General features: G+C 42.1%; 1 protein-coding gene across 4 annotated transcripts in view; it reads right to left on the reverse strand.

The window, feature by feature from the left end:
• LOC109417717 (leucine-rich repeat and calponin homology domain-containing protein) overlaps positions 1-14,150 on the reverse strand; it is a 312,978-nt gene that overhangs the window by 20,023 nt on the left and 278,805 nt on the right. For 3 of the 4 annotated variants that reach the window (XM_062850409.1, XM_062850408.1, XM_029853325.2), the window contains exons 2-8: positions 5,680-5,824; positions 4,795-5,164; positions 3,027-3,559; positions 2,880-2,969; positions 2,044-2,814; positions 1,872-1,980; positions 1,667-1,804 (exon numbers count right to left, since the gene is read on the reverse strand). In XM_062850409.1, coding sequence (XP_062706393.1) covers positions 1,667-1,804; positions 1,872-1,980; positions 2,044-2,814; positions 2,880-2,969; positions 3,027-3,559; positions 4,795-5,164; positions 5,680-5,824 — 2,156 coding nt within the window. The remainder of the gene's footprint in view (positions 1-1,666; positions 1,805-1,871; positions 1,981-2,043; positions 2,815-2,879; positions 2,970-3,026; positions 3,560-4,794; positions 5,165-5,679; positions 5,825-14,150) is intronic. The other variant, XM_029853326.2, reaches the window with a different exon arrangement.

A 14,150-nucleotide genomic window follows, 5' to 3' on the forward strand; every position in this document is an offset into this window, starting at 1 on the left:
ACAGTGCTGACATTGTATTTACTTGTGATTAATATTAATTTTAATTTTCAATATCAGTATTTTCATATGTGATAGTTGTTTTGTGAGTAAACCCTAATATGTTTTGAATGTCTAATGCTTAATAATGTTTTCTTGCCATATCAATTTAAAATAACTAAGAAACCGAAACCAATAGTGTGAAAGTGCAGCATTTAATAGTGCTTGCTTATAGATTCGAAGCCAACGGGTGATCAAGACTCAAGACTTAAGACGCATACTTGACGAAATCGACAAAAACTGACTACTTCGTCCTATATATATATATGTTTATACTAATATAAGTGGGCCGCGGAGCTGTGCGGCCCAGTATTTCCTTTTATTTTTGTCTTTATTCCAGAAAACGCCATAGTTCTGAAGAAAACCTATCCTGGTACACCCACGAAGTTCCCAAACACAAACGGAAATTGTCCGAAGCAATCAAGATAAGTAAAAACTTTTATAAACAGGCACGCAACTCTTTCTACTACTAGACAAATAGAATATTTATGTGTTTGTTTATTCATCACATTCGTGGCGGTGCGGAACATTTTATAATATAGGTACCGTACTTAACATTTCTTCAATTCACCTTTAAATAACTGATCTCTAAATTTTGTATAAAAAATTGCATCTCAATTATTTTCATCATATTAGTTTTCTTTTATTTCAGAATTTTCAAAGCATTATGGTAGAAAGAGTTGGTGTCATGATTCATGCAAAACTTGAAACTGAAAACTCCTTATTTCCCCCTATGGGTTATAGGGAGGAGCGGGACATTCGAGCCTACTCATCAGTGGAAAGGACTTGCTATGCTAATCGGTTTAGCATAGGGCAGATACAAGTCTACTGGTAGACGTATCGCCTAGCGATTCAACGCAGATTGGCCACGGCCCGGGGGTGCGTTGATTATAACAGAATAACAGAATAACAGAATCAACCCAGAAAAAAGCTTAAAAAATCCTGTCTATTTCTCTGAAAATTCCATGCCTAGCTGATTAAGACTTATCGGGAGATATTTCTCAAGAAATTGTAGCTGCTTTTATCGGCGCTGCACTGCCCCTATTCGCATAACAGTCCCATGTTTGCTGGGTTTCCTATTCACATGGGACTGTTGTGCGAATGGAGGCAGTGTAGTCTTGTGGAATCTAAAATCTTTTTTCCGACGTTTCGAGTCTATTTCGAGTCTTCTTCAAAGAAAAAATTCTGATGAAATAAAGTCGAAACGTCGGGGCATATCTAAAACAGTTGTTTTGATTCCCCAAGAATACAGCGCCGATGAAATTAGCAAAAATCTCTCATATCAGTCGAACTCTACCGTACCGTATTTCAAGAGATAGAACTTTTGCATAAATTCTTGCAGAAGTTTCTTAAGGATTTCCAGAAAAAATACCTAAAGTAAATTATTAATTACTGGAGGAAATTGATGAAGTTTATCCAGGAAGTTTGTAGGAAAGAATTTTTAGAGCAATTCGCTGAAGAATTGTTTAAAAAACTGAGAGTTTCTAAGGCAACTCCTTAAACTGAAGGAACACTCAAATAAAATCCCAAAAAAAAATCCTGGAAGAATTTCCGTAGCCATCTCTAAAAAAGAATGTCTTAAAGTTCTTTCAAGGACTTAGGTATTACACATTCAGTATTTTTCACTCACCACAGCCGGCGAAGGTACATGTATGCTCCCAACGGAACGTGGTCGCACGTGGTTCGCCAGATGACACAACACAACTCCATCGGTCAGCGCCGGTGCAATATCCTCCGGTAGGGTCATCTTCAGCCTAGTTTCGATTATCTGCGGAATGAAATGAAAAAAAAAATTGAAGATTTTGAAGATCTACCGTCGCATATCTTTCTCCAACCTGTCGAAGCTGCTCAATCAGTTCAGTTTCCTCCTTCTGCTTGTCGAATTCTCGCCGCATGGTGAAGCTCAACTTATCCGTCGGAACATCCCGATTCCACGAGACAGTTCTGAAAAGATTCGAAAAAGGATTGTTTGAACATTCTTTGGATAACCATCTGCGAAACCCATACTTATTCGTTTTCTGTCCCGGTTTTGCATTGTTCACGTAACCGACGGTGGCCGTCAGCGGTTTCTGACTGCCATTGGCCGGCGGTAGACCGCCGCTACCGTTCACCGCGGTCGGTTTCGGAATCGACGAAGGAACATTGTTGTGCGTCAGGATACCACTGGAGCCCTTGCAGGGACTGTTCGGTTTCACGTAGGCGTACTCTCCGGCGCAGCTACTGTTGGATAGGGCTGTTTTCACTGGAGTTCCCCCATTGGGGATGGGGATTTTACCGTTGCTGGCCGCCGTCGACGCGTGATTCCCGTTGAGGTGCGTCGGCGATTGGCTGGACTGTTGTTGATATGTTGAGGTAATGTTGCGCGAAGGGATAACCTTCTGGACCGGCCGCTTGTTGGGCGTCGAGCCCGTGCTGTTCGATGATTCCTCGAACGGCGCCACAATGTTCCGGTTGGGCGATAGCAGCGGACTAGAACCGGGACCGGCCGGATTGAAACCGTTGTTGTTGTTGTTATTATTGTTGCTATGATTGCTATTGGCGTTGATTTGGTTCAGTTTGTGGATGTTGCTGTGGTGGGGAGAGAGCGGAGAACTTTGGTTGCTGCTGCTGTACACGGATGGCGAGGGGGTCGTGGCCTGGGACTTATTGTACGGGGAAAAATTGCTGAGCGGCGAATCGCCGGCGGATCCTCCACTGTCCGGAGTTTGGGGCTGCTGATCTTTGGGTCGGTAGATGTCGTTTTGACTGCGTTGCTGACGAAGTGCTTCCTTGTATTCCCTGAAGATTAAGATGAAGTTTTTAGAATAAAAAGCTCATTTGTATTTGTGTAGTTATAAACTAACCTGTATGTTTGAATATTTCCAAGCGCTCGCATCTTTTCGTCAGCCTTCATGCTATCCGGCGTTACATCACCTTCCGGAGAAATGTCGTTACTGAAATGAGAGATTCGTTAAAACACTGCCGACAGATTTGAATCGCGTATCTCTCACCTATTATTATTCGACAACTTCCTTCGCTCCTGCTGGTCCAGCAGGGCAACTCCCTTCCGAAACTCTTCCTCCAGTGTTCCTCCGCCGCCGCCCTGAAAGTCACTTCCCAGTAGACCTGAAAGACCACCGTTCGCACCTGAAGATGACGACAACAGATTAGAATAACCAACGGAGCCACCCGAATGAGAGTGCTGTTGTTGTGCCGAAGACGAAGAACCCGCTGGCGGAGGTTTGCCAGCGAACCCGGTGTGCATTGGAATGGGTGACCACTTGGGTGAACAGGTGCCGTAGTCGTGCGGATCGTCCTGCGACCAGCGCTTACCGTCAAATCCACCGTCGCTGGTGCTGTAGCCGGAGTCTACGTGGGCCCGTCGATTCCGCGTTCCATCCAGAAGGCTTCCGGTTGAGTTTTTGGACGTTAGGGCGGACCGCCGCAAGGTGGCATGGCCGTCCGTGCCGCATTTGGATTTCTCCTCTTTGGCTGCCGCTGTTTCCAGATATTTGAACACGTGCACAAGGCCTCGCACGCAGAGCTGTGATGGTAAGAAAAGAAAAGGTTATTATGATGCTCGGAAAAGAAGTTTCCAGGAGGAATCCCTGGAGGAATTGCTGCAGGAATTCTTCCATGAATTCCTCCAGGGATTCTCCCAGGAATTCATCCAGCTATTCCTCCAAGGATTCTTCCAGGAATTCATCCAGGGTTTCCTCCAGGAATTCCTCCAGGAACTCCTCCAGGAATTCCTCCAGGGATTCCTCCAGGAATTCCTCCAGGGATTCCTCCAGGAATTCCTCCAGGGATTCCTCCAGGAATTCCTCCAGGGATTCCTCCAGGGATTCCTCCAGGAATTCCTCCAGGGATTCCTCCAGGGATTCCTCCAGGAATTCCTCCAGGAATTCCTCCAGGAATTCCTCCAGGAATTCCTACAGGAATTCCTCCAGGAATTCCTCCAGGGATTTTCCAGGTATTCCTCCAGGGATTCCTCTAGGAATTCCTCCAGGGATTCCTCTAGGAATTCCTCCAGGGATTCCTCCAGGAATTCCTCCAGGGATTCCTCCGGGAATTCCTCCAGGGATTCCTCCAGAAATTCCTCCAGGAATTCCTCCAGAGATTATTCCAGGAATTCCTCCAGAGATTTTTCCAGGAATTCCTCCAGGAATTCCTGCAGGGATTCCTCCAGGAATTCCTCCAGGGATTCCTCCAGGAATTCCTCCAGGATTTCCTCCAGGTATTCCTCCAGGATTTCCTCCAGGTATTCCTCCAGGATTTCCTCCAGGTATTCCTCCAGGGATTTATCCAGGAATTCCTCCAGGGATTCCTCCAGGAATTCCTCCGAAGATTTCTCCAGGAATTCCTCCAGCGATTCTTCCAGGAATTTCTCCAGGGATTTCTCTAGGAATTCCTCCAGGGATTCCTCTAGGAATTCCTCCAGGGATTCCTCTAGGAATTACTCCAGGGATTCCTCCAGGAATTCCTCGTGGGATTCTTCTAGGAATTCCTCCAGGGATTTCTCTAGGAATTTCTCCAGGGATTTCTCTAGGAATTCCTTCAAGGATTCCTCCAGGGATTCCTCCAGGGATTCCTCTAGGAATTCCTTCAGGGATTCCTCCAGGGATTCCTCCAGGAATTCCTCTAGGGACTCCTCCAGAAATTCCTCCAGGGAAAAATTATCTTCGGCCTCCCGCTAAAACCCATTCTTTATCCATCCAGCTAAATTTCCGAGAAGAACTTCGACAGAGACGATTTTTTGAAACACAGCCTAATACTTACACTTGCGGGCGGCGAGGTCAGCGGGTTGTTCGACAGTTCCAGGTCGACCAGCGACCCCATCAGCCGAAGTTCCACCGGCAGGGTGGCAATCCGGTTGCAGCTAATGTCCAGAAACACCAACTGCAGACAGGTGAGATCCCGCGGCAGGTAAACGAGCTGGTTGTTGCGCAGGGTGAGCGACCGCAAATTGCGCAGGTCACCCATCCGGGGAGGAAGGTGCGTGATCTGGTTGCAGGCGCCGTCGAGCTCGGTCAGTTCCTCCATCCGGCCGAGCTCGTCCGGTAGCGTCACGAGCCGATTGTTGGACACCAACAGCACTTGCAGCGGCAGGAAGCAAATTTCGCGCGGCAGCACCGACAGTTGATTGTTCCTTTAGGGGGCGGGGCGGGGAGAAATAGACGTAGACGTAGAATCGTTAGGTATTGAACTAGGCCGATAGAACTAGTAGGAAACAGAACTGGGTCGGGGAGGCAATTAATTACAGTTAATTAATTTGTACTATCTAAACGAGACACTCGTTAGCACGTTTGCAGCCAAGCTGCCTGCGTGTGGAATGAATAGGGCTGATTGATAATTGAAGACAAACAGTCGATTCATGGAAATAAGTTGATTACTCTATCAACAGAAAACGAAGTGAAAACTTGCGTGGGAAACTATTTTTGCATTGACTAGATATTCTATCGACTTCTTGGAATAGCGAATAGCATAGCTACATATAATCAGCTATAAGGATTAACTGTCTGTATTTAGAATATAATGTGTTTGATGAAGTTAACTCAACTTAAAGTTATCTTTGAACCTTTTTCAGTTTGAAGAACTCGCATACTCACAGTTGAATCGAGTTTGTAACAAAGCACACATCGAACAAAGAACGCGCCGACTTACCTTAAATCTAGATAGGTTAGCGAGTGCAGTCCCCGGATCGTATCCGGTATCGAGCGTATCGTATTGTGAAAGACCAGCAGCCGTTCGAGGAAGGCCAACGATGTGATGTCGTCTGGCAGCTCGCAAAACCGATTGCGGGACAGATCTGTGGGACGGGGGAGAGGGAGAGAAAAATAAATCGGTGAGTTTAATACGAATCTGTATGCATATGGAATATGAAATGAGCGAGGGATGAATGCTTGTAGTCAATTCTTTGCATACGAAAATATATTGTTAAAATATCGAAAGGATATACCGACAAAACGATATGACGAAAACAGCTGTGTAGGGAAAGGATACGTAATGTCACGTATGAGCTTCAATGGGCTTAAATGGCGCCGTAGCTTAAGCACAAACGTCTTGAAATCCCGCTTCAACAGCGCACCAGAATTTCACACGTACAAATCTCAAGAAACAAGCTTCAAACAGCAGTGCATTTTATTAATCTGTGTTTGCTCACTTGTAATAAGCTTAAAATACGAAGATCAGGTGCGATGGTTTTGTTTGCGCAGAGATTTGTGCCCTCGAAATCGTGAGTAGGTGCCAAAGTCGGCCATTGTGGCGGTATTTTTGGGATTCTAACAAGTCTGTCCTTAAGTATCTCCTACGCTTACCTGCTTTGTAAAAAAAAAGATACAGAGTAAACGTTCCATCTCTCTTCATCATCAATCCGGATCAAAGCGAGAGTAAGCTATAACCTAGATAAAAAATGGTTTATTTAAGTAGTTTTATGTCTTCCAAAGCAACGGCTCATCTGAGGAGTAGTATGGAATTCTTCATTAAATTCCAATTAAGCAATCTGCGAGCGCGAGGTCATGCCTCTTTCATGTATTGCGCTCATGATGCTTCCCAATCATCAAACGGCGGCAGACGACACTGTCATAAAATTTCGGTGGAATGTTATTAAAACTAATGAAAGTAGTATAATATATATATGTGTAAAAAAAAACAAAAATAAATTTGGTCAAAATGTAAAACATTTATCACCAGGTTTAAAAAAAAAATCAGTAAATTTTGAAAAAAAAAATCAATTTTGAGTGTAGCTAGAATTATGTAGCTTAATTTTCTTTGGTTCATAGTCGACTTGAAAACGGAGTTGTATGGAGAGGAGGGGATTGAAATATCAACAGCACCCACCCAGCACAGAAGATGCTGGGAAATATCAATTGGCAATAAGGCCGATGCAAATATTTAATTTGTTTTATGTCACCCCCCCCTTCAAAAATCTCAAAATATTGAAGGGGCAAAAAAAAAACATGGCGTCTCATGACTCCATTTTCAATAGACAATTTTTTTACAAGCAACTATTTTTCAATAGTTGAAAAATATTTTTTCAATAGTTGGTAAAAATTCCAATTTTTCAATAGTTTTTTTTTCGTTTGTTCCTTATTTATTTTTGTCCCCCCCCTCGTACCTGATGAGAGGTCTCGGACATAAAAGAAAAATAATATTTGCATCGGCCTAATTAATTGAATTATGAATAGCGCTCGCTTATCGGCTGGAGAGCATGTTTTCAGACCTAGTTTCTGGAAAGGAAATGGAAGTAACTGATGAGAGCATAGTAATATAAGAAATTGGAAAACTATAGTTTGCACCGTTTCATCGCCCAGTATCACCGCAATATCGAAGAGCAATCTATGAAGAGCTTTTACTTGGAGATTAACCCTCTAATACCCAAATTTTTGATTTTGATCTAAATATCATTTTTCGTCATCTAAAATCGATTTAAACATGTTTTGGAAGATGATTCTTTTTAATTCTCGATTTTGTGAATTTCAGTTTTTGATTTTTCTAATTTTTATTTTTGAACATCCCCACACTTTTATATTTTTCCTGGAAGCCAATTTGGGGTACGGATTTTTTGAGATGAAAACATTTTGAGATTTTATGATTATTGTTGTAATATTATTATTTTAAATTTCTTTCACAGAAAATTTTATTTTCCGTGTAATTTTATGGAAAAAAATTTTAGAGTGTATTCGATTCCCTTAAACTATTAAACAAGGATAGTATGATTTGTGAAAAATTTAAAATATGTTAATTGTAGCGATTCAATACAAAATAAACAATTACTTCTAAAAGGTGACTTAAACATAATTTTTTCAATGATTTAAAAAAAATGTTAATACGCTTTAAAATACACCAAAAACCATTTTGAGATATACAGAACAGTCCTAAATATTTGCCAAAAATATAAAAAAAAATGATTTTCCACGACACAAAAATTACAAAAATGGTCAAACTATACCCCGTCTAAGGGCGGGATTGGGTATTAGAGGGTTAACAGCCATTGCAGTACATATAAAGAACAGCATGAAATTATCTCCTTCTCTGTCACTCTTACAGTAATTTTGTAAACAACAAGGCCAAGAAACGCCAAAATCCCATACACAATCGAAATATTTGACATTTCGTGGTCTTGTTGTTTAAGATTCGGACCTCCGGGATTCCTCCAAGAAATCCTTCGCGATTTCTCTACACATTTATTCTAGGACTTCTCTAGGAGTTTCTTGTGGGATTGTCAGGGAGTTCTAGATGAGATTCTTCCGGGGGTTTATTTATAAGATTGCTTCAGAAATTCCCTCTGCAGTTCTTCCAGGAGTTTCTCCTGTGATTCCTAAGGGGCCGTTCATATACCACGTGGACAGAAAAATCGTGGGTTTGACCCCCTACCCCCTCCCCGTGGACAAGCGTGGACATTACATTGACCCCTACCCCCCTCCCCCAATCACCACGTGGACATGACAAAAGTTTTTTTTTCTTTTCCGATTTTTAACCTTCATCCAGCCAACGTACATTTTCCACCTTCGGAAAAGTACAAAAATGGTCATAACTTTTTTGTTTTTCGATGGATTTTGATGAATTTTTCACAACTTCCCGAAAAACTCTTCAAGTTTTTGATGCCGGGGACATGGGTGCCTGGTCCACATGGTTCCGGAGTTATTCCGGATTGTCTTGGGGTACCAAAATTGGCCACATACTTTGCGCAAAGTATATCTCAGGATCCCGACGAGATAGAAGTATAGTGTCTTCGGCGAATTTGTTCAGCAGGTTAAGAACTAACTGGCAACGGCAACTTTGGTTCGTGATTCGGCCGCTAGGCGGCGCCAGTGTCAAAAATGTTCAAACCCTCATATCTCAGAAACCTGATAAGATAGAATGATGCTGTCTTCGGCAAAATTCTTCAGCAAGCTCAGAACTATCTGATAGTAAAGTCTTTGGTTTGGGATTTATCCGCTAGGTGGCGCCTTGTGTCTGAAAAATTCAAACACGTATATCTCGATACCCTAATGAGGTACAAGCATGCCGTTTTCAGCAAAGTTGATCAGCAGGCTAAGAACTATCTGGCAATGGCGTCTTTGGTTCGAGAATCGTCCGCTAGGTGGCGCCAGGGTAAAAAATGTTCAAACTTCTATATCTCAGAGTCCTGATAAGATAGAATGATGCCGTCTTCAACAAAGTTCTTCAGCAAGCTAAAAACTGTCTGGATAGTTGAGTCTTCGATTCGTGATTTATTCGTTAGGTTATTCGCTACACCATCTTTGACCCCCTGTAGACAAATTTTGTCACCCCACAATATTGCTCCGTTTAGTTCCGGGAATGTCTCCGGGAATTTGTACAGGAACTCTTCCGGATTTTTTTCCAAGAATTTCTCCGGGAATTTCTCTAGGAATTCCTCTGGAAATTTCTCCGGGAATTCTTCTGGAAAATTTTCCAGGATGTCCTCTAGGACCCACATTAGGAACTCCTTCTGGAAATTTCTCCAGGAGTTTTCCAGGAATTCCTCCGGATTTCCTCCGAGAATTTCCACAAGAATAGCTCGATGAGTTCCTCCGGAAATTACTCCATGAATTCGGGATTTTCCTCAGAAATTCCTTAAAGAATATCTCCAGACTGGATTTCTCCGAGAATTTTTCTAGGAGTTCCTCTAGGAATATCTCCGCGAATGTTTCCGGGAATTGCTTCGGAAACTTCTTCAAGAAATTGTCCGGGAAATCCTCCTAAAATTCTTCCAGGAATTCCTGCGGGAATTCCCCCAGAAATTCCTTCGGGAATTTCTTCAGGAACACTTCCGTTTTTTTTTCAAAAAAAAAAATCCACTGGAAATTTCTCCAGGAAGTCTTTCTTCAGGAAGTCTTCCGTGACTTTTTTCAGAAAACGCTCTGAGAACTTCTTTAGGAATTCCTCTGGGAATTTCTCCATGAATTCCTTCTCTGTTTTCTTCAGGAGTTCTGCCGGGAATTTCTCTGGAAATTCCTCCGCGGATGTCTCTAGAAATTTTCCCTGGAATTTCTCCAGAAATTCCACTAGGAATTTCTTCAGGAAATCCTTCCAAAATTTTTCCTGGAATTCCACTAGGAATTTCTTTACGACTCCCTCTAGGAATTTCTCCGGGAATTCTTCAATGACTCCCATCAGCAATTTCTCCGGTGATTCCCAAGGTGATTCCTTCAGTTATTTCTCCTGGACTTTTTTCGGGATTATTTCCAGGAATTCTTTTGGATATTTCTCCATGATTTCTCCCGGGGATTCCTCCAGAGATTCGTCCAGGAATTTCCGTCGGGGAATCCACCAGGAAGGAGGATTCCCTGAAGAGTTTTCCAGAGGAATTGCTGAAGAAATTACCGGAGGAATTCCTAGAGACATTTTCTGAGGAATTCCAGGACGAAATCCTAGAGGCTCTGTGGAATACTTTGAGAAATTCCCAGAGAATTTCCTGAGAAAATCCCGAAGATTTAATTTCCCAGAGGTATTTGAGAAGAGTCCCCGGAGGAATTCCTGGAGGATTTTCGGGAAGATTTGCAGAAGAAATTTCCAAAAAAATTCCTGGAGGATTTCCTGGAGAAATTGCCGGAGGAATTACTGGATGATTTCCCGGAGGTATTCGTAAAGGAAGTCCTAGAGGAACTCTGGGAGAAATTCTCAGAGGGATTTGTGAGAAAATAAAATCACGGAAGACTTCCGGAAGATTCCTGGAGAAATTCCCAGAGAATTTTCTTGAAAAAAAAACAGAAAGTTTTCCTTAGAAAATTCTCGGATATATTCCTGGAAAAATTCCAAGAGATCGTGGAGGAATTCCTGGAGGCACTCATGGACGAATTCTTGGGGAAATTCTCAGTGAAATTTCCGGAGAAAATCTTGGAAAAAAAAATCCGGAGGAATTCCTGGAAAATTTTTCCGGAGAATTCCTGCAGAAATTGCTAAGTCCTGATGGGAGTCCTAGAGGAAATCCTGGGGAAATTTCCGGAGGATTTCCTAGGGGATTTCCTGGAGGAACTTCTGGAGGATGTCCTAGAGGAATTCCCGAAAGATTTCCAGAAGAAATTGCTGGAGGAGGTTCTTGGGGAATTCCCAGTGGAATTCTTGGATAAATTCCTGGAGGAATTCCCGGAGAAATTCCTGGAAAAATTCCCGAATGAGTTCCTGTAGAAATTCCCGGAGACATTCCCGGAAGAAAAACGGAGCAAAAGAAGCAATATTGTAGGGTGACAAAACTTGTCTGCAGGGGGTCAAAGACGGTGTTAGAGTATTGCCTCTGGTACCACCGTACTCGACCGTCTACTATCCTGCCAAATGGTTCTTAGCTTGCTGAGCAACTATGCTGGAAATGGAATATTTCTTGTTCATTAGGGTGTTCATATAAGTATTTTCTTAATATTAGACACAACATATCGAATAATATCAGAACCAAGGACGCCAAGTCTTACTTCCTCTTAACTTTCGGAACAATTTGCTGGACGTTTTCCGATTTTTGAGATAAAATTGTTTGAATGTTTTGATTGCTAGTGTCCCCTAGCGTCACCATTCTCGGATAGTTCTCAACACGCCGAACAATTCTACAGAATACGCCATGTTTTTAACCTATAACAGTAACGAGACACACGTGTTTAAATATTATACACACGGTGCCACCTAACGAATAAATCACAAATCAAAGACTCAACTATCAGACAGTTTTTAGCTTGCTGAAGAACTTTGTTGAAGACGGCATCATTCTATCTTATCAGGATTCTGAGATATAGAAGTTTGAACATTTTTTACCCTGGCGCCACCTAGCGGACGATTCTCGAACCAAAGACGCCATTGCCAGATAGTTCTTAGCCTGCTGATCAACTTTGCTGAAAACGGCATGCTTGTACCTCATTAGGGTATCGAGATATACGTGTTTGAATTTTTCAGACACAAGGCGCCACCTAGCGGATAAATCCCAAACCAAAGACTTTACTATCAGATAGTTCTGAGTTTGCTGAAGAATTTTGCCGAAGACAGCATCATTCTATCTTATCAGGTTTCTGAGATATGAGGGTTTGCACATTTTTGACACTGGCGCCGCCTAGCGGCCGAATCACGTTGCCAGTTAGTTCTTAGCCTGCTGAACAAATTCGCCGAAGACACTATACTTCTATCTCGTCGGGATCTTGAGATATACTTTGCGCAAAGTATGTGACCAATTTTGGTACCCCAAGACAATCCGGAATAACTCCGGAACCATGTGGACCAGGCACCCATGTCCCCGGCATCAAAAACTTGAAGAGTTTTTCGGGAAGTTGTGAAAATTTCATCAAAATCCATCGAAAAACAAAAAAGTTATGACCATTTTTGTGCTTTTCCGAAGGTGGAAAATGTACGTTGGCTGGATGAAGGTTAATTTTTTTTATAATGAAGTTTTTTTGTTAGCAATGTCTTCTTCTTCTTCTTCTTCTTCTTCTTCTTCTTTATGGCTCTCTACGTCCGCACTGGGACTTGGCCTGCCTCGCTTCAATTTAGTGTTCTCTGAGCAATTCCTTCTGAGCACTTATTAATTGAAGGGCTTTCTTTGCCTACCATTGCATGAGTTTATATATTGCGAGGCAAGTACAACAATACTTTATACCCAGGGAGTCGAGATTTTCCCGACCGGAGCGGGAATCGAACCCACCGTCTCCGGATTGACGATCCAAAGCCTTAACCGCTAGGCTAACTGGAGACCCAAAGCAATATCTTCTATATAGTTTATAACTTAATGAACAACAAGTATTCAGTAGTTTTCGTAATAGGGACAAATTATAATTTATTATTTTTTTTCAATGAAATAATTGCAAGGGGAAACCCCCTTTGAGTGACTTTTTTTAAGTCTTTTCAAATGAAGTATGTACAACATTATTTTTTATTGAACGGAATGTTTTCCATCCATGATTGTCATAATTTGTTGAGAAAATTTATCCAAAAGGTCTTCCATTGTGGAATCCTCCAGGATTTCCGCAGTAGATTCTTTCAGATGGTTTACTGAGAATTCATAGTGATTTTTTTAGGGGATTCCTCACCTAGATTCCTCGAGAAATACCAAGGAATTCTGCATGGAGTTTCACTGCGAGTGTTTCAGAAATTCCTATGAGGATTCTTCCAGAAGCTCCCCCGAAGATTCTGGCAATTCTTCCGGGAATTCCGACAGAAACTTTTTCGGGAGTTCTTCTGTATTTTTTTTGGCAAATCTTCTTGAAGAATCCGAGGGAATTTTGTCAGGAGTTTCTCCCGGAAGTTTTCCGAAAGTACCATCGTAAACTCTTCTAAAACTTTTTGCACGGATTTTTCTGGACGATCCTCCGCAAAACCTTCAAAAGTTTCTTCAGGAAATTATTCGAATGTATTCCGGGACTTCTACCCAGGAATTCTTTTAAAAGAGAACTTTTTTGGAAGTTCTTAGGAGAACTCTTCCGGATTGCTTCAATCTTGTCGTAGAGTCAGATATCAGTACTAAATCTTTGTGCTTTGGCAACATACGGGAAGAATGTAACTTTCATATCAGCATTCTAGGACTGCAACACCTACGAATTTGTGTGACTCGCTTGATGCTAATACTAGCTAATGTTTATGATAAGTTCCCAGGAGTATTCTACCGAAAGTTTTCCGGGAAATCCACCAAAATTATCTCCTGGAATATTATCTTGTAACTTCTCCCGACTTTTTTTAAAATAATTCCTCAGGATTTTTTTTTCGAAAAGTTGCTCCGCGAAATTGTTTCGAAACTTACTTATTATTATTCGTTTCGTTAGTGTATCTTTGTTTCTTAATTTTTATATCAATGTTGTGCACGTGGACATTTAACAAACCCCCACCCCCCTCTCCGTGGACAAGCGTGGACTTTTCTCGAACCCCCTCCAACCTCCAAGGTATCCACGTGGTATATGGACGGCCCCTAAAGAGATTCCATCTGGGATTTTTTCAAGAGCTCTTGCCAGGATTCCTCCGGGAATAACTCCCGAGATTCTTCCAGAGAAATTTCCCGGGATTTTTCAAGGAATACCTTGAGATAACTTCAGGATTTCATAAGGAGGTCGTGAAATTCCTCCCCAAATTTATTCTAGAATTCCTGATTGATCCTTTCTTAGATTCCTGAAAGAGTTTTCAAGGAACTCCTACCAGGATTCCTCAGAAATTCATTTTGAAACTTC

Source organism: Aedes albopictus, chromosome 2 (genome assembly GCF_035046485.1).
Source record: "Aedes albopictus strain Foshan chromosome 2, AalbF5, whole genome shotgun sequence".
NCBI classification, from domain to species: Eukaryota; Metazoa; Arthropoda; class Insecta; order Diptera; family Culicidae; genus Aedes; species Aedes albopictus.